Source organism: Salvelinus sp. IW2-2015, linkage group LG4q.1:29 (genome assembly GCF_002910315.2).
Source record: "Salvelinus sp. IW2-2015 linkage group LG4q.1:29, ASM291031v2, whole genome shotgun sequence".
Classification (NCBI taxonomy): Eukaryota; Metazoa; Chordata; class Actinopteri; order Salmoniformes; family Salmonidae; genus Salvelinus; species Salvelinus sp. IW2-2015.
In genome coordinates, this window is record NC_036842.1 from 11,380,831 (window position 1) to 11,399,386 (window position 18,556).

At 44.9% G+C, this 18,556-nt stretch overlaps 2 protein-coding genes across 4 annotated transcripts in view; both read right to left on the bottom strand.

Moving 5' to 3' along the window:
- LOC111961436 (bone morphogenetic protein receptor type-1B-like) overlaps positions 1-1,603 on the bottom strand; it is a 119,373-nt gene extending 117,770 nt beyond the window's left edge. The window contains 1 exon segment of the mRNA XM_023983702.2: positions 1,408-1,603. The gene's annotated coding sequence lies outside the window, so the exon portion shown is untranslated.
- Positions 1,604-2,202: 599 nt separating this feature from the next.
- pdlim5b (PDZ and LIM domain 5b) overlaps positions 2,203-18,556 on the bottom strand; it is a 71,911-nt gene continuing 55,557 nt past the window's right edge. For 2 of the 3 annotated variants that reach the window (XM_023983703.2, XM_023983707.2), the window contains exons 6-13: positions 16,667-16,821; positions 14,870-14,900; positions 8,998-9,158; positions 4,464-4,650; positions 4,132-4,312; positions 3,851-3,971; positions 3,638-3,753; positions 2,203-3,528 (exon numbers count right to left, since the gene is read on the bottom strand). In XM_023983703.2, the coding sequence (XP_023839471.1) occupies positions 3,445-3,528; positions 3,638-3,753; positions 3,851-3,971; positions 4,132-4,312; positions 4,464-4,650; positions 8,998-9,158; positions 14,870-14,900; positions 16,667-16,821 (1,036 nt within the window). In that variant the 3' untranslated portion in view covers positions 2,203-3,444. Of the gene's footprint in view, positions 3,529-3,637; positions 3,754-3,850; positions 3,972-4,131; positions 4,313-4,463; positions 4,651-8,997; positions 9,159-14,869; positions 14,901-16,666; positions 16,822-17,146; positions 17,174-18,556 lie in introns of all 3 variants that reach the window. The other variant, XM_023983706.2, reaches the window with a different exon arrangement.

Sequence of the window (18,556 nt, forward strand, 5' to 3'; positions counted from 1 at the left end):
AGACTTAGCTAATCAGAATGAGTTTTTCCCCACAAAAGGGCTTTATTACAGACAGAAATACTCCTCAGCCCCCCCCCCCCCAAGACAATCCCACAGGTGAAGCCGTACGTGGAGGTCCTGGGCTGGCGTGGTTATACGAGGTCTGCGGTTGTGAGGCTGTTTGGACGTACTGCCAAATTCTCTAAAATAACGTTGGAAGCAGCTTATGGTTGACAAATTAACATTAAATTATCTGGCAACAGCTCTAGTGGACATTCCTGCAGACAGCATGTCAATTTCACACTCCCTTGAGACTTGTGGCATTGTGTTGTGTGCCAAAATTGCACATTTTAAAGTGGCCTTTTATTGTCCCCAGCACAAGGAGCACCTGTGTAATGATCATGCCGTTTAATCAGCTTCTTGATATGCCACACCTGACAGGTGGATCGATTATCTTGGCAAAGGAGAAATGCTGACTAACAGGGATGTAACATGTGTGCACACAAATTTAGAGAAATAAGCTTTTTGTGAGTATGAAAAATGTCTGGGATTTTTTATTTCAGCTGATGAAACTTGGGACCAACACTTTACAACAGTGTAGCTTGGGGACAAGGTTAATACAGACACACATGCCAACCTCCTGTCCTGAACCCACGTCCACTCTGTCTTAGTGTGAGTATACATCTTACTGAACTCAAACTACAGTCTCTCCAAAGCTCTGTGGAGTCTGGGCATACTGATACTATGACTCCCACAGCTCTAATGAGCACTATCAGTGCTGGACTCTGCCAGAGGCTGTACTTCAAAATCGCACAGAGTTCATTAATTGAGACACTTTCAATGAGATAGCAAGGTGTGTAAGGTCATACTGGGACTGCATATTTTAATAGACAGTAAACAAGACTTCAGGGATTCACCAAAAACACCCAATACCTCTCTAGAGCCTTGGTAACGTAATTGATTTGTGAAAGTAAGCTATTGCAAATGTTTCGAAATATAAGGCTATTAACATTAGGCTAAATGATTGATCCATTTGTAAAACACCGTTTAATACGTTTATCATAATGTAGGCTACAGTACGTTCACCGTTGGAGGTGTATTTTCGAGGCTATATCTCAGTTGATCAAAAGTGGCATTCTGATTTATGGTGTGGTGATGATTTAACCAATTACTGGTGAGCATCAACACCAGCTCCGGAAAACTCGGGAACCAGACGAATCAGAGTCGGTTGATGATGGAGCAAATGCAGCATCCCTTGAACAATCACAGCAGAAAAGCTGCGTATCTCGACCGAAWTACATGAATCATAAATTTTACACAATATCACCACTTACATTCTTACAGAAACCGTAAGAGTAGCTCGCGACCACAATTGACGAAGCTAAAACTTCACGCCCGCTACGATTAAGGGTTTCTAAACAAACTTACCTTTTCCTCGCGTAAAATGTAGAATGGCCGGATTCCGATGTGATGGCCTGGTCACAAAACTTCCAAGCATTACATCTAGCTTTCTAGTTTTCTACGTTTGTGTTGTGTCCGACTTCTGTCTTTTCCAAGTGAACCGGCTGTGTCTATTCGCTGAGTCTTCGGGGTCCAGTATAGGGCTCCCACCTCCGACGTCTTGGTGAAGTACAGTTAGGCCTGCACTGCTCCGAGTGCCCCTTTTCACTTTGTCTACCAATGGAAATATTGCATAATTGGCAACAACTTTAAAATGTTCCCCTATAAAAAAATTTTTTTGTCATTGTTTATTTGAAAAAAATCGATTGTCGTCTGCACTGTTGCATTTCTCTAGTGAGGCGATTTTGCCAAAACATTGCAMGTAAATAAACTGTCATCATTGGAGACAGGACTGACACCTGTGAGAGGTATTGTCTTCCCTGTCTCCATGTAGACTTTGTACTTTTCCCACCTAGGTGAGTGTGAGGGGACTCAAGCTTGTGCCGGTGTGTATGGCCTCATCTGAGACAGAACAATATTGTTGTTATAGTGGTGCATGATGTCTGTGTAGCAACACTTCATTTAGAGCACCCATCCTGATAGAAGGAAAGTTGGCATTAACCATTTTTTACAGCTTTTTGCTTCATCATCATGCAATACATACAGTATGGGGCATTAATGGAATCAATGGGGAATGGATGAACCAGTCATATTGAGGTATGGTTCTGGGACCACTATAGTGACAGAAACTGATACACGTAAAAACAACCTAAACACACACGATTGAATCCTTATTACTTTATGAAATTGTAGTTTTATTTTTACAAATAGTAGACCAATACATTTCCCAATAAAACAGTGTCCATCCCACAGAGCTCTAATACAAATCATTTTCAACACTGACATTTTATGGACAAATGGAGAGATATTTTACTTTTAGTCTAAGTTTGGATGATTAATAATGACATATGATTGGTAATGGAATTAATTACACCAATAAACACCACATAGAGCAGGGTTTCCCAAACTTGGTCCTGGCCCCCCAGGTGTACATTTCGTTTTTTGCCCTTTTTTGCCCTTGCTCAAGCTTTGATTATTTGAATTTGCTGTGTAGTGCTAGGGGGAAAAAACTAAATATGCACCCGGGGACCGAGTTTGGGAAACCCTGACATAGACGAGCAGCAAACGCAAAATGGTGTCTAAGTTTAGGTTCAAAATAAATGGGCAGTAAATCCCCCAAAATATGTTTTAAATACATACATTGAACGATAAACATGGAAAAACCCTACTTCTCATAAAATTACTGACAGTGAACCACTATGTGCAACTGCCCCTATAAATCCCCAAATAAAGTACATCCCACCAGCCCCAATAAATATACTACCAGGATAAATACATATGTCTCCAGACCCAACCACTGGGGAGGGGAGGGAGAAAGAGAGAATAAACGGGGTTGGGTGCTCTAATCGTCCTCAATAAYACATTTTTTCTCAATAAGGTAACAGTTCGATTTTAAATCTGTCAACTGATTCATGCTCATTTTATAAAGGTCCCATTCATCTACTAAAATAACACTTTAATTAACTTTTAACAACATCAATTATATGGGATCATACAGTATGTAGTGGATTTTGCATTTATTAAATTAATTAATGTTGAGGGCTACAGGAAATGTCATGATGAGCCAGATATGGCCCCCCGGCCGCTACTTGAGTATCTACCTTATACATGTCTGTTCACCTAACTACAGTAAAGACAAGCTCTGTATGTAGAGAACATTTCAATCTGAGATTTCATGAAAAATTATACCTCCTTTCAAGTCAACATGCATTCTCCCATGATGCACTTTGTTTGACCAAAATATGATAAAATAAAGCTTATATTCCCATTAACACAATTACCTCTGTCAATAAATGTCATAATCAGATAAATCAATMTTTTAAAACTACCAAAAATATCTACATCTGATAGAATAGATTCTTTCTCCGTTTTCCTCTGTTCTTCACTCCTGGGGGCGGGTCAGATCTAGACTGTGTGGGCGTGTTTCTTGCACAGAGCCTTGTCCTTTTTAGAGAAGAAGGCTTGGCCCTCCAAACTGGTGCTGCAGACCTAGGAAATGACCGACAGACAGTACAGTAATATCAATGCTACAATCTTTCTATTCCACATCTATCTCCCACTATGACTCCATCACTCGCTCCATGCAGGCCTGACTTACTGCACATACGAAGCAGGTATCATGCCAGGTGAATCCCAACGCCTCCAGAAACTTGTCTCCTGCCTCGATGGGGAAGTCACAACCATGGCAACTGGTACCAAAGAGTTGATAGTAGTCTGAATGGGAGAGGGTCAGTATAATGTTACTTTCATGACGCAAATCATTTCACAGTGCCGTTCATTCCCTAAGACCTTGCTTGCTGTGACCTCTCACCTCTTTCACAGTATGGCAGCCCGTCCTCCAGGTGGAAGGTGTTGTTTCTGATTGGCTGCTGGCAGGACGCACACAGGAAGCAGTACACATGCCAKGTCTGCTTCAGGGCATTGATGACTTCCTGTAAAAAAAAATACAAGGGATTATAGGGAATGATATTACTGTCATAATGCCATAACTTGATTTCAATATGTGTCTGTGCATTAGAAGAGGAAGCTAAAATAGTTGAGCAAGGTGGACAAGCCAAGATACTATACTGTCTCCTAAAGTATGTCACTCACCCCCAGGACCTTCTGCTTGCAGCTGGTGCAGGTAGGGGCAAAGAACTCTTCATAGCAGTGAGCACAGTACACTGTTCCCCTCTCCTCCACAAAGCCAGACTCCACCAGAGACGCGTGGCAGTGGGAACAGTTAAACTCCTCAGGGTGCCASGACATGCCCATGGCCACCAGGAACGGACCTCTGTGGATAACAGGAAGTGGGAAGGATAAAATTAACTTTAAATTCAGTATGTCAGATACATATGAGAGGGACTAAACTAATCAGAAGTGAACCCACCGGATTACGCTGCGTCCAAAATTCCCAATTTCCCATACTGACAGTCGTTATGTACCTGATGACCTTGTCACAGTGGCCACACATGGGTGTGCGTGTTCCTGCTGCGATGTGTTCGGCCCGCTGCACCAGGGAGTCCTGGTCCTTGGGGTGCGCCTGGGGAGCAGGGCGGTCAGGACCTTTGGGTACCGGTGCAGTGTTGCTGACCCGGCCAAAAGAGGGCGCCGCTCCACCCTTAGGGAAACCTAAAGCAACAGAAAAAACAGCATGGGTCAGTTGTTTCATTCACACSATATAAACAAATCACATCCATCTGAGCTATAGAAAAACATTCAAACGTTTGTGCCATGTGATCAGAACACTCACAACATACAGACAAACATCCTGATCATTCAATGACCAATGAGAATTGTGGCTGTATTTCCACGGCTGTGTGCATTGCTAGCTAACCCTAAAGAAACGTTAGCTCAGGTGTGGGTGGGCAGGTGTGATCAGGTATGCATGAGTATGCTGCATGCTGACAGAATGCGTCACATCTAGCTGTGACCTCCCTGTCTTATGCATAGGCCAGCTGTGTCGGCAGATCCACCCCACCCAAACAAAGGATACATTTTCTTCCACCACGGGGGAAAAATATATATTCCCAGAGCCAAAGGAGACACCTGGCAAAATAATCCCCCACTCCTCTCTGAACAAAACGTGGAGGAAACACAATCCTCCCCTTCTTACCCCTCTCCTCTCTGAACAAAACGTGGAGAGGAAACACCAATCCTCCCCTTCTTACCCCTCTCCTCTCTGAACAAAACGTGAGAGGAAACACCAATCCTCCCTTCTTACCCTCTCCTCTCTGAACAAAAACGTGGAGAGGAAACACAATCCTCCCCTTCTTACCCCTCTCCTCTCTGAACAAAACGTGGAGAGGAAACACAATCCCCCCTTCTTACCCCTCTCCTCTCTGAACAAAACGGGAGAGGAAACACAATCCTCCCCTTCTTACCCCTCTCCTCTCGAACAAAACGTGAGAGGAAACACAATCCTCCCCTTCTTACCCCTCTCCTCTCTGAACAAAACGTGGAGGAAACACAATCCTCCCCTTCTTACCCCTCTCCTTCTGAACAAAACGTGGAGGAAACACAATCCTCCCCTTCTTACCCCTCTCCTCTCTGAACAAAACGTGGAGAGGAAACACAATCCTCCCCTTCTTACCCCTCTCCTCTCTGAACAAAACGTGGAGAGGAAACACAATCCTCCCCTTCTTACCCCTCTCTCTCTGAACAAAACGTGGAGGAGGAAACACAATCCCTCCCTTCTTACCCCTCTCCTCTCTGAACAAAACGTGGAGAAACACAATCCTCCCCTTCTTACCCCTCTCCTCTCTGAACAAAACGGGAGGAAACACAATCCTCCCCTTCTTACCCCTCTCCCTCTAAACAAACGTGGAGAGGAAACACAATCCTCCCCTTCTTACCCTCTCCTCTCTGAACAAAACGTGGAGAGGAAACACAATCCTCCCCTTCTTACCCCTCTCCTCTCTGAACAAAACGTGGAGAGGAAACACAATCCTCCCCTTCTTACCCCTCTCCTCTCTGAACAAAACGTGGAGAGAAACACAATCCTCCCCTTCTTACCCCTCTCCTCTCTCTGAACAAAACGTGGAGAGGAAACACAATCCTCCCCTTCTTACCCCTCTCCTCTCTGAACAAAACGTGGAGGAAAACACAATCCTCCCCTTCTTACCCCTCTCCTCTCTGAACAAAACGGGGAGAGGAACACAATCCTCCCCTTCTTACCCCTCTCTCTCTGAACAAAACGTGGAGAGGAAACACAATCCTCCCCTTCTTACCCCTCTCCTCTCTGAACAAAACGTGGAGGAAAACACAATCCTCCCCTTCTTACCCCTCTCCTCTCTGAACAAAACGTGGAGAGGAAACACAATCCTCCCCTTCTTACCCCTCTCTTCTCTGAACAAAACGTGGAGAGGAAACACAATCCTCCCCTTCTTACCCCTCTCTTCTCTGAACAAAACGTGGAGAGGAAACACAATCCTCCCCTTCTTACCCCTCTCCTCTCTGAACAAAACGTGGAGGAAACACAATCCTCCCCTTCTTACCCCTCTCCTCTGAACAAAACGTGGAGAGGAAACACAATCCTCCGCTTCTTACCCCTCTCCTCTCTAAAAAAACGTGGAGAGGAAACACAATCCTCCCCTTCTTACCCCTCTCTCTCTAAACAAAACGTGGAGAGGAAACACAATCCTCCCTTCTTACCCCTCTCCTCTCTGAACAAACGTGGAGAGGAAACACAATCCTCCCCTTCTTACCCTCTCCTCTCTGAACAAAACGTGGAGAGGAAACACAATCCTCCCTTCTTACCCCTCTCCTCTCTAACAAAACGTGGAGAGGAAACACAATCCTCCCCTTCTTACCCCTCCCTCTGAACAAAACGTGGAGAGGAAACACAATCCTCCCTTCTTACCCCTCTCCTCTCTGAACAAAACGTGGAGAGGAAACACAATCCTCCCCTTCTTACCCCTCTCCTTGCTGGCTACAGAGACATCCAAGGCGGGTCAAATATGTCTGCCCTCAGAGGGGGGTGAGAAGGGGTGAGGGGTGAGGGTGGACAGAGACTATTGAAAAACAGGACCAGAATCAAAGAGTGGCGGACTGAGGGGTCAGGAAGCAAGTGACCCCTCGATTTCCTCGTGACGGAGTGCAAACAAACTGAATAAACATGACTGGGGACTGGCAGAGAAGTGAGAAGAGATCCATGGGAAAGACAGAGAGAGACAGACAGAGAGGAAAGACACAGAGACAGACAGAGAGAGAGACAGACAGACAGACAGAGAGGAGAGATAAACAGTACATGAGACTATCACTGTGTTTGGCACTATGCTCTAAGTAACTACTGAAGAGGCTTTGGGCAGGCTGCACAGTCGGGAACACTGAAGATCTATATATCTCTGTTCCACTTGAACCACAGCAGGGCTGCAAACCCCGGGTCCAGGCCCATAAAACCACAACTTCAACCACGTCTGGTTAAGTCGGTTCTTTAAAAAAGTCCTGTTGAGACCATGTCTGAAGACAGCAGTAGCTAGGCCAGTCCAAGGGCTTAGGGGACATGTTCTTGGATGGCACAGTGACAGGGGGGCATGGTGAGGGGAGAGGGATGTAGGCTGGATAGATGAGTCATGCCACACATTCTGGCTGGTAAACATCTGGGAGATGTATCCGCTCTGGAATCTATGCTGGCTGGATTTACACAGATGGCTCTGACACAACACCCCCCCCCCCCCTCGCTCGCACACACACACACACACACAAACAACAACACAAATCATGTCCTGCTGCTATGAAAATCGCCATGAAAAACATTACATGTTTTTCACACTCAATAATGTGTTAGCACTAGCAGGGGGAATGGTAGAATCATACATAATACATCTGGCCTGGTTCCACACGGTCAGTATGAGGTATATGTTTGTGAACACAAGGTCAAGTAAGCGTTAATCTGATACATACTATATCTAACAGAGAGGTGCCTGTGGTGGCGTATACACCCCCTTTCAACAGCTCTCACTTAAGAGGTCCCAGCGAGGAGGCAGTGGGTAAGCAAGCACAGGACCTCTCTAGCCTCACACAGTTCTGTTTAGGCCCTGTATATATACACATATATAGCATACTGCAGTCTTAGTCATCTTAGTAATGACTCCCCAACTCAAGGCCCGTCGGGCAAATATTTACTCCAAGGCAGCTACAGTCCTCACACACACTGAATCTCCTGTTTAAAGAGCAGAACATCTAATATATAATTCTCAATTTCACACAATCTATTTAACTCCGGAATCGTGGAAAAAAAGAGGCAATAATTTGAGCCCATTAGCTGAATACCGCACGTTTTATAGAGCTCGTAATGTTCAAGAGCCGTGTGTAACAGAGGCATTACGATGAAGAGCCGTGTGTAACAGAGGCATTACGATGAAGAGCCGTGTGTAACAGAGGCATTACGATGAAGAGCCCGTGGTGTAACAAGGCATTACGAATGAAGAGCCGTGTGTAACAGAGGCATTACGATGAAGAGCCGTGTGTAACAGAGGCATTACGATGAAGAGCCGTGTGTAACAGAGGCATTATGTTGCTCTAATCAAAGCACTGATTAATAGTCAGGCTTTACAGTAACAGCAGGCGTCTGCCCCCTGTAGGTCAAAATGAACTACTACAGAGGATGTCACCTTGAGATAGACACCACGGTTGCCTGTCTGAGTCAAGGCAAAACGCCAAGGCGTTAATGAAGACACCACATGCTATACAAGCATTTATCTATATCAGCATTCTTCTCCTAAAAAAATATTTGTGTAAAGGGTAGAGCTCTCATAACTTCCATAAATAAAATAAATGATTTGCATTTCTGCCATTTCTGTTMAAAAAGGCTGCAGTACACCTAAGCTTGTAGTATAGATCTAGTCTTTTCTTAACAGCAGGACACACTCAATAACAGAAGCGAGAACAAGACGTGAGTGAAAGTAACCACAGAATCCTCTGGAGCGACAGCGAGAGGAAGACAGTAGGGGGTAGTGTCAGGGTGTGTAAGATTACCTGCTGAAGCTCCAGCCGGCCAGGAGGGTTTGACCTGGGCAGAGGGGGTCTTGAAGGTGGGTGGGGGGACACCGGTACCGTTCCTGGGGGCTCCTGGGACTTTGGTCATGGTCTTCACTGATGTGACTTGAGCACTGGGCAGGGCATCCTCAACAACCTCTCTGGAGAACAGAAAGGTCATTGTTTCACTGAAACATACAGGCACCCACAAACACAACCGCATGCACACACACAGACGCACACACACACACGACAGATACACACAGACACACACAGACACACACACAGACAAAACACACAGACAAAACACACACCATCATAGAGAAATGTTTTCACTTTATAGTATTTGGCTCATAATAAACCCAGTAGCGTTGAAGTTCTTAAAGTCTGGTGTTTACTCATGACTATCCACATGGCCAGGCTGTGCAAACTGATGCCTGTCCGTCTCTCCCTCAGGCCCGGTTTGTTATGGCAACCTCAGCCATGGTTACAGTACAGTAGGCGTTCCATCCAGGACTCAGAACACCTCTCAGCTGTYAGAATGTGATTCCATCACAACACGCTTCCCTAAAAACTATAGACTTCACTGTCTTCTGCTATAGCTGCACTCTCTCCACACCTGACTCCAATATAAAGCACGTGGTTCTCCTCCTGTTCGAGAACATGTTTAAGGTGAAATTATGTGCAGACCACACCCAAAAATAGCAAAATAGTTGTTTGGAAATACAAGTGCGGCGGAAGGGCTGTTTTGAAGACATAAAACCAGGSTAATTATGATAGGCACGATTGAGTCATATCCAGCAGAGGCACTAACCAGGCACAATCAATTAGCAGGAAGTTCAGTGACACACTCAACCAATCAGGCCAATTATGGGGAGAGTTGATTGGATTAAAAGCTGTGTCTGATGAAAACCATGGCCAGATTGATCCAATAAGGATACATGATACAGCCCAGTGTCCAGATGGCACAGCAATAAGTAAACAGGAAAACAATTAGTGTTGGCACCGTCTCTCTCTTTCTCCCTCTCCATCCGTGAAATGTTGTATGCAGTGGAGCTGCTCATAACAGTGGCCTGCTGCCTATTTTGCTGGTCTTTCTCTGCAATGTTGTCGTCGATGACATATTGATGGTTCTATAAATAATGCTTGTCTTTAGTGCTTGAGCCATGATGGTTAGGTCTGTGCTAGTGTTCAGCGTATCAAAGTATCATCCCAGCTGTTTACAAAAGGAAGCTGGTTAAAATCCCAGGTGAGAAGCACTTGCCCTTAGGAAAAGAACGRAGTCTGACTTTCTCCAGGTCATATCCAGTTCTATGAATGTTTGTCAGCTACACTGTATTTAAAAATGTGCCTTGACAACACTGCCCTCTACTGGTGATACATATAAATTGCTACTAGCTCAAGTAGAGAACTAACTGTACTKTACCTTTATTTAACTAGGCAAGTCAGTTRAGAACAAATTCTTATTTACAATGACGGCCTACCCCGAACGACTCACGTYCGGATTTGATACAGCCTGGATTCGACCAGGGACTGTAGTGACCCCTCTTGCACTGACATAGTGCCTTAGACCGCTGTGCCACTCGGGAGCTAAGCTCTTAGGAGCTTCCTATGTGTCCTTTGAATAAACTGCTCGTCAGCCATTGGATAAGTACGCCTCATTAGTCTATTAGCTGTGTAGATAAAGTGTTAAGATACTTCCCAGGAGAAATCAGAAGAAGAGGGAAGGGGACAGGAAATAAAGGATATAACTTTATTTAGATGCAAGCAGCAACAATCTTCAAGCATAACTATGGTTAGTGAAGAAAATGAAACAAAATGAAGATAAAATACAAAGATAGTCATGTAGAAGGAAAGGTAGAGAACTAAGTTGGAGACCTGGTGATGTCAGAAACGACGGAGAGACTTCACTGAATAGACACAAAAACTAAGTCAAACCTTTACTACGTCGATAAATCAAATTCAATCATAGTATATTATATTATATAGTATATTACAGACACAAGCCATCCCATGCAGACACATACGGTATACAAAGAGGATACAGGTAACTGACAAAATAACGGAAACACGAGTGAATGAGGGATACAAAGTATATTGAAAGCAGGTTCTTCCACACAGGTGTGGTTCCTGAGTTAATTAAGCAATTAACATCCCATCATGCTTAGGGTCATGAATAAAAATTCTGGGCAGGCCACTATTTTGGCTACCATGTCCATGTCTATTTTGGCTACCATGGCTGTGCCCCCATAGGATGACAATGCCCCAATCCACACGGCAMGAGTGGTCACTGAATGGTTTGATGAGCGGTAGGGCTGGGCGGTATACCGTATTTCACTATATACGGGTATTGATGCACGGACCGGTTTGGGTTTTTACTTTACATTCTATAACGTTATTTTAATCTTTGGTTTGTTAAATGTKATGTGCAACGTCCATTTTTATAGTTTACACTGCTACTTGAGTCCCTCTCAGCTCTCTCTTCATGCCGCGTTCCACAGACTTAACCCCGCCCCCCGTCACTCAAGGAGCACAATTGTTGTTGCTTGACCACAAGACACTTGCGTTCAGTCTGCATGGTCAGTGCAGCACATGCAATGCTTCTTAATATAAATCTACAAGCGCTCTATAATTGCACAATTAGTTTGTGTTTCTTACATCTGCAAATAGCAATTTAGTCTTTTCTTAGCAAGTTTTAGCTAAGTTGCCTTAGCCGCTAAATGGCTATTTCGCTGGGTACTTATTAGCGAGCTAATAAATGTACTGAGTCAGAGCAAACGTAGCTAGCTGATAAAGACTTACACCAGTGATGAAGTAGGCCTAAATCAGCACATTGTCTGTGCAACAGTATCTTCTAAGTCAAAAAGGAATATGCAAAGCATGAATATGTTGGCTATATGAAGAGACATTTAATGTACAGTAGCCAGAGATTATAGGGTCCCCTAGGAAACACTGACCATCACTTTGGTTCCTGTCACAATAACTCCTCCCTGGCATTTTCATTCGTTGTCATGTCAAACAGTGTATTCAAAGTGCTCACTTTTATATTCTAACTATAGAATTAGAATAATCATTCTATTTCCATCATTCCAACAGTTCACCTAAGTGTTTTGATCTAAATCACAAGTCAAATTGCAACATTTGGCAAAAAATAAGGGCTTGTTTTTTTGCAGCCCAACGTGGCAGCGAAGGAAATGATCTCAAATGAGTGTAGGAAATGCAGAAATGTATGGAAATGCAGAGAAAAAAAATGTTGAGTTGAATTGAACAGTATAAAACAATCAGAATGGAGAAAGACCCATTAAAATCACTTAGAATGTATGTGTTGCCACCGTTGGTTCACACACCACTCATAAAGCACATTAACAACTCTTATTATTCAAAAACATTAAATACTGTCAGAAAATGTGAAAAATACTGTATATGACATTTTGGCCATATCGCCCAGCCCTACGCCTGAGACAGCATTTTCCACCATCAACAAAACACCAAATGATGGAATTTCTCGTGGAAGAATGGTGTGGCATCCCTCCAATAGAGTTCCAAACACTTGTAGAATCTATGTCAAAGTGCATTAAAGCTGTTGTGGCCCAACGCACTATTAAGACACTATGTTGGTGTTTCCTTTATTTTGGCAGTTACCTGTACATACACTACATGACCAAAAGTATGCGGACAGGTGCTCGTCGAACATCTCATTCCAAAATCATGGGCATTAATATGGAGTTGGTCCCCCTTTGCTGTTATAGCAGCCTCCACTCTTCTGGAAGGCTTTCCACTAGATGTTGGAACATTGCTATGGGGACTTGCTTCCATTCAGCCACAAGAGCATTAGTGAGGTCGGGCATTGATGTTGGGKGATTAGGCCTGGCTCACAGTCGGTGTTCCAATTCATCCCAAAGGTGTTCGATGGAGTTCTTCCACAGCGATCTCGACAAACCATTTCTGTATGGACCTCGCTTTATGCACGTGGGCATGGTCATGCCGAAATAGGAAAGGTCCTTCCCCAAACTGTTGCCACAAAGTTGTAAGCACAGAATTGTCTAGAATGTCTTGTATGCTGTAGTATTAAGATTTCCCTTCACTGGAACTAAGTGGCCTAGCCCAAACCATGAAAAACAGCCCCAGACCATTATTCCTCCTCCACCAAACTTTAGTTGGCACTATGCATTGGGGAGGTAGCGTTCTATTGGCATCCGCCAAACCCTGATGTGTCCGTCAGACTGCCAGATGGTGAAGCGTGATTCATCACTCCAGAGAACGTGTTTTCACTGCTCCAGAGTCCAATGACAGTAAGTTTTACACCACTCCAGCCGACGCTTGGCATTGCACATGGTGATCTTAGGCTTGTGTGCGGCTGCTCGGCCAGGGAAATCCATTTCATGAAGCTCCCAACGAACAGTTTGTGCGCTGACATTGCTTCCAGAGGCAGTTTAGAACTCGATTTTTACGTGCTACGCGCTTCAGCACTCGACGTTCCTGTTCTGTGAGCTTGTGTGGCCTACCACTTCGCGGCTGAGCCATTGTTGCTCCTAGACATTTCCACTTCACAATAACAGCACTTAAAGTTGACTGGGGCAGCTCTAGCAGGGCAGAAATTTGATGAACTGACTTGTTGGAAAGGTGGCATCCTATGACAGTGCCACGTTGAAAGTCACTGAGCTCATCAATAAGGCCATTCTACTGCCAATGTTTGTCTATAGACATTGCATGGCTGTTGGCTCGATTTTATACACCTGCCAACAACGGATGTGGCTGAAATAGCCAAATCCACGAATTTGAAGGGGTGTCCACATACTTTTGCATATATAGTGTAAGTAGTAAAATAAGGCAAGGTACCTTAAGGGAGTCTCTCACACACACCTAAATAATGCACTAACTAATACCTGTAACTATACAAGTGTACGTGATAATGGTAGGTATAATGGGAAATATAATGGACTCTGACATCCACTGCACACACAGGGAGACAACTACAGGCATATTGAAATAAATCAAACACAGGCAGGTAGAGGTTACAAATAGTACACGATTATCTTAGTGAGAAACACAGTCTACTGCACGTTGAGCGTGCGTGCTGAAACACCGTGGTGCCAGTCTCTCAGCTTGTTGTACAGTTGTCCCACAACCTCTGGGTCCGGTTTGTTCACCCTAACACACCCAACGGCACAGGGCAGGAGGGGAGAGGGAGGGAGAAAGGAGAGGACACAGGAGAGCAGACAGGAAAGAAAGGAAAGAAAGAAATTGTAAGAAACAAGTAAACACACAAGAAATGTACGGAAAACACTGGGAAATTGAGGAAATACAGGTCAAATAAATAAAGCAGTAAGATTAGCAAGAGACTTGACATCTCTTGATAGGAGCTCTGTGTTTGGGAGCGTGCTGTCTGTTAACCACATGTCTCTGAGAAGGAGAGAGCGAGTGCCTCCTCCTGGCCGTCCCTTATTACCCATAGTCCCACTTCATTACCCACAATCCCAACGTGACATGCTAATTGTCCGGTGCTTAGGTTGGGACAGCAGCAACGAGTGTTTACTGCAGATGAAGATGAACCTCCCCGTTCAGAACACAGAACTGACAATCCCCATCTTTCAGAGGGCGCTGAGGGTTAGGGCAACCCAGCTGGAGATGTTTTTACTAGGGTTTCCTCCACTGTGGGCATCCTCTGATGTGGCTTCCTGTAACGACGCTTGAAACTAAGCGTCTCATGGACCAGGAAGCAATGGGCTAAACACAGAATCCCAATGAGGAGAAGCTTCTGTGACATGCAGGATGAGACGTCACCCCAACAAACTTACAACAGCATAACACTCACACGCCAGGAAAACACAACCAGATCACGTCAGAGCAGACTGACCAATCAACTACTCACTTCTTTCCAGTGCTGTTCTCCTGGGCTTGGTCTGTCAACAGAGGAGCAAAGAAACTCATGAACATCAATGCAGAGTGACATGTGCGTGTAGACGTGTGTCTTGTAATAGAAAATAACTGATGGGGTGACCAGCCAAAAAGAGAGGGGTTATACTGCTTTTTAAATGCCCCAAAAAATAAAAAAGTTGGCCAAGGGTGCACCTCAAATAGCTCTACTCCACGTGAGGGCTGGATGATTGGGCTCAATATCAGATGGCAGAGACATAGTCCCGCCATGCCAGTTGAACTCAGTCCTGGTGGGACCTACAAACCACTCTCCACAGCTGTACAAACCACTCTCCACAGCTGTACAAACCACTCTCCAGCATCTAAGCTGAACAAACCACTCTCCACATCTACAGCTGAACAAACCACTCTCCACATCTACAGCTGAACAAACCACTCTCCACATCTACAGCTGAACAAAACCACTCTCCACATCTACAGCTGAACAAAACCACTCTCCACATCTACAGCTGAACAAACCACTCTCCACATCTACAGCTGAAAAACCACTTCTCACAGCTAACCAAACCACTCTCCACAGCTGTACAAACCACTCTCCACAGCTGAACAAACCACTCTTCCACAGCTGACAAACCACTCTCCACACTGTTACAAACCACTCTCCACAGCTGTAACAAAACCACTCTTCCACAGCTGTACAAACCACTCTCCACAGCTGTACAAACCACTCTCCACAGCTGTACAAACACCTCTCCACAGCTGTACAAACCACTCTCCACAGCTGTACAAACCACTCTCCACAGCTGTACAAACCACTCTCCACAGCTGTACAAACCACTCTCCACAGCTGTACAAACCACTCTCCACAGCTGTACAAACCACTCTCCACAGCTGTATCAAACCACTCTCCACAGCTGTACAAAACCACTCCCACAAGCTGTACAACACCACTCTCCACAGCTGTACAAACCACTCTCCACAGCGGTACAAACACTCTCCACAGCTGTACAAACCACTCTCCACAGCTGTACAAACCACTCTCCACAGCTGTACAAAACCACTCTCCACAGCTGTACAAACCACTTCACACAAGCTGTACAACCACTCTCACACAGCTGAACAAACCACTCTCCACATCTACAGCTGAACAAACCACTCTCCACATCTACAGCTGAACAAACCACTCTCCACATCACAGCTGAACAAACCACTCTCCACATCTACAGCTGAACAAACCACTCTCCACATCTACAGCTGAAACAAACCACTCCCAGCCCACCATTTCCATAATATCAACAGCCGTAAACATATTCAGCGCTGCATTGGTAACCTCAGCCTCTGTCTGGAGTAGAGAGGGACATCTAATCCACTGTTCCTTGTCAGCTTATATTAGCAGAGCATGTCCAACACACACACAGGGCTGGGATGATGACAGAGAGATGGTTGCTGAGGCTCAGAGACAGAGCTGCGTCAGGGGGACCAGAGCACAGAGACAGACCTGCACCACAGGGACTAGCATGCAGCACTGTTGTAATCTATACTACAGTCTACTTATGTAACCTTTCCATTAGGGGAAAAGGCAAAGGCCAAATCGTCACTTCAGAAGGGTTACTGTAAGAACACAATGATCTAGCTATAATACATATCTATTTTCTAATACCACTGTGCCAAGGTATTGGTGGTGCTGCATGTGTTCTGGCCTGGGTATGAGGGTGCCAGGGTACACAACATAAAGTAACTAGGGTGTCATTATGCATCAGGGTATTGGGGGAAGGTGCCAGGGGGTACCCACCGTTCTCTGTGCCAGTGATCTGAGCCAGGATTCTGAAGGACCTGGACTGGGAGGTGCCGGTGCGAGGATGCCAGTCCTCTGTGTCCTCGATCATGCGCTTCTTACTGGCCTCACTGAGTGGTGAGGCATGGTTCACCTCAGGTTCAACTCTGTTCCTGAGGCCACACACACAGAGAATAAGTGTCATCATCATCATCATCATCTACTTCCAATTACTATTAGCATTCACCATTCATAAAAATCACTTTTAATAATGACTTTATTCATTAAGTAATTACTCAGATTAATTTATTAAATTCATTCATTCATTAATCTTTTTCATTCAGTAGGATAACACAAGGGCAAAACAAATCTCTCACACAGGTACAGACAAAACACACTCTCACTCCCAGTGTATACTACAGGTAGACTCAGACAAGACAAACGTACACACATTCACTCAGTGAAGTGGCCACTGCCTAGACTTCCCATTTACCGTACCTCCTAGGGGCAGTCTTTGGGGGCACTCTGCACACGGGAATTGAGAGGGAAGTAAGAAAGGAAAATAGGATAATAGAAGGAGAAGAATCAGAAACTAGAAAAGATTGGGAGGAAAAACTGAATATTGTACTTCCAAGGTGCTAAAACKATTTGGATGTGAAGTGTGAGCATTGCTGCAGGACTACAGGCTATACTTAAGAATGCTCTGAGGTCCACTGGCAGAAACAGCAGCTACACTAGAAATAGCAGAGCAGCAGTCAGCTACAATGACACAGATAGCTATCATTTCCAACTAACTGTAATGATCACCTCCAAAACCCCTATGAAGGTGACATGACATGATTCAGCCCACCTACATGGCGTTAACTCATAGACACTCATATTATAGCATGACATCATGCTTTTAGTACTAGCAGGAATATGCTTTATGGATTATTGATCAGCTGAAGAAACAGTGAYGGAGTTTGGATTTTGGGGAATTGACGGAAAACTATTAAATATAACTGCATAATATAGTTATAAGGGTGAAAGTACCATCTCTCACCACACGGGGGAACCACTGGGCCTCACATTAGTGAGCTCAGGACCAGAACAGATGCATTCTTTGTATTCCTGTCTTGAATTAAACAATGTTTAGACACTCATCTCAAGGTGTCTGTATTACATTAGCTACAAAAGCMTTTATGCACTTGAGGCCAGTCAAGTGTGAATATATCGGAGCGTTCTGCGTGTGAGCTCTCCAGCATGTGTTCTAGTCTATTGCGTGTCAGTGAGTGTATTCTAAGTGAATGGAGGTCAGGGGTCAGATTGTGACGGTTCTATTCCTAGAACCACAGTGGAATAGCTGTCTGGTAATTAATAAGTGGCCTTGGGTAAACAGAGTGACACGGTGGCAGCCGGACAGACGGAGGGGGACAGATGCAGGGACAGGGTGCAGCAGCCCCGCTGAGTGGTGACAGGTCAGCCTACAGGGCTCTGAGTTGCAGTCTGGGGATGGGCCTGGTGGGGACGCAGSATAAAATGGCACCCTATTCCCTTTAAAGTGCCTATGGGGCTCTGGTCAAAAGCAGTGCACTATAAATGGAACAGCATTTCCAACGCACGCGGGTGTAAATACACTACTTTTCCAAGTGAACCGGGCCGTGATGCCATGGCACATAGAGCATGAATGAACAGAATGAACTGGATCACAAGGCTTATTACGGCTTATGGCTGTGGGTTATTTACAGGGTGGCTTTGTAGGTTGTTTTGTGCTCTGAGATGAGGGTGTAACACAGTAAGTACATGAGTATGAGTGAGGTTTATGAGGGTTATGGCAGAAAGGAGCCAGCATGCCCACTGTACTATTCTAATTGCGCTGCAGTCATGTGCTGCAGTAAAGCACTGATAATCGCATCATCCCACAGTTAG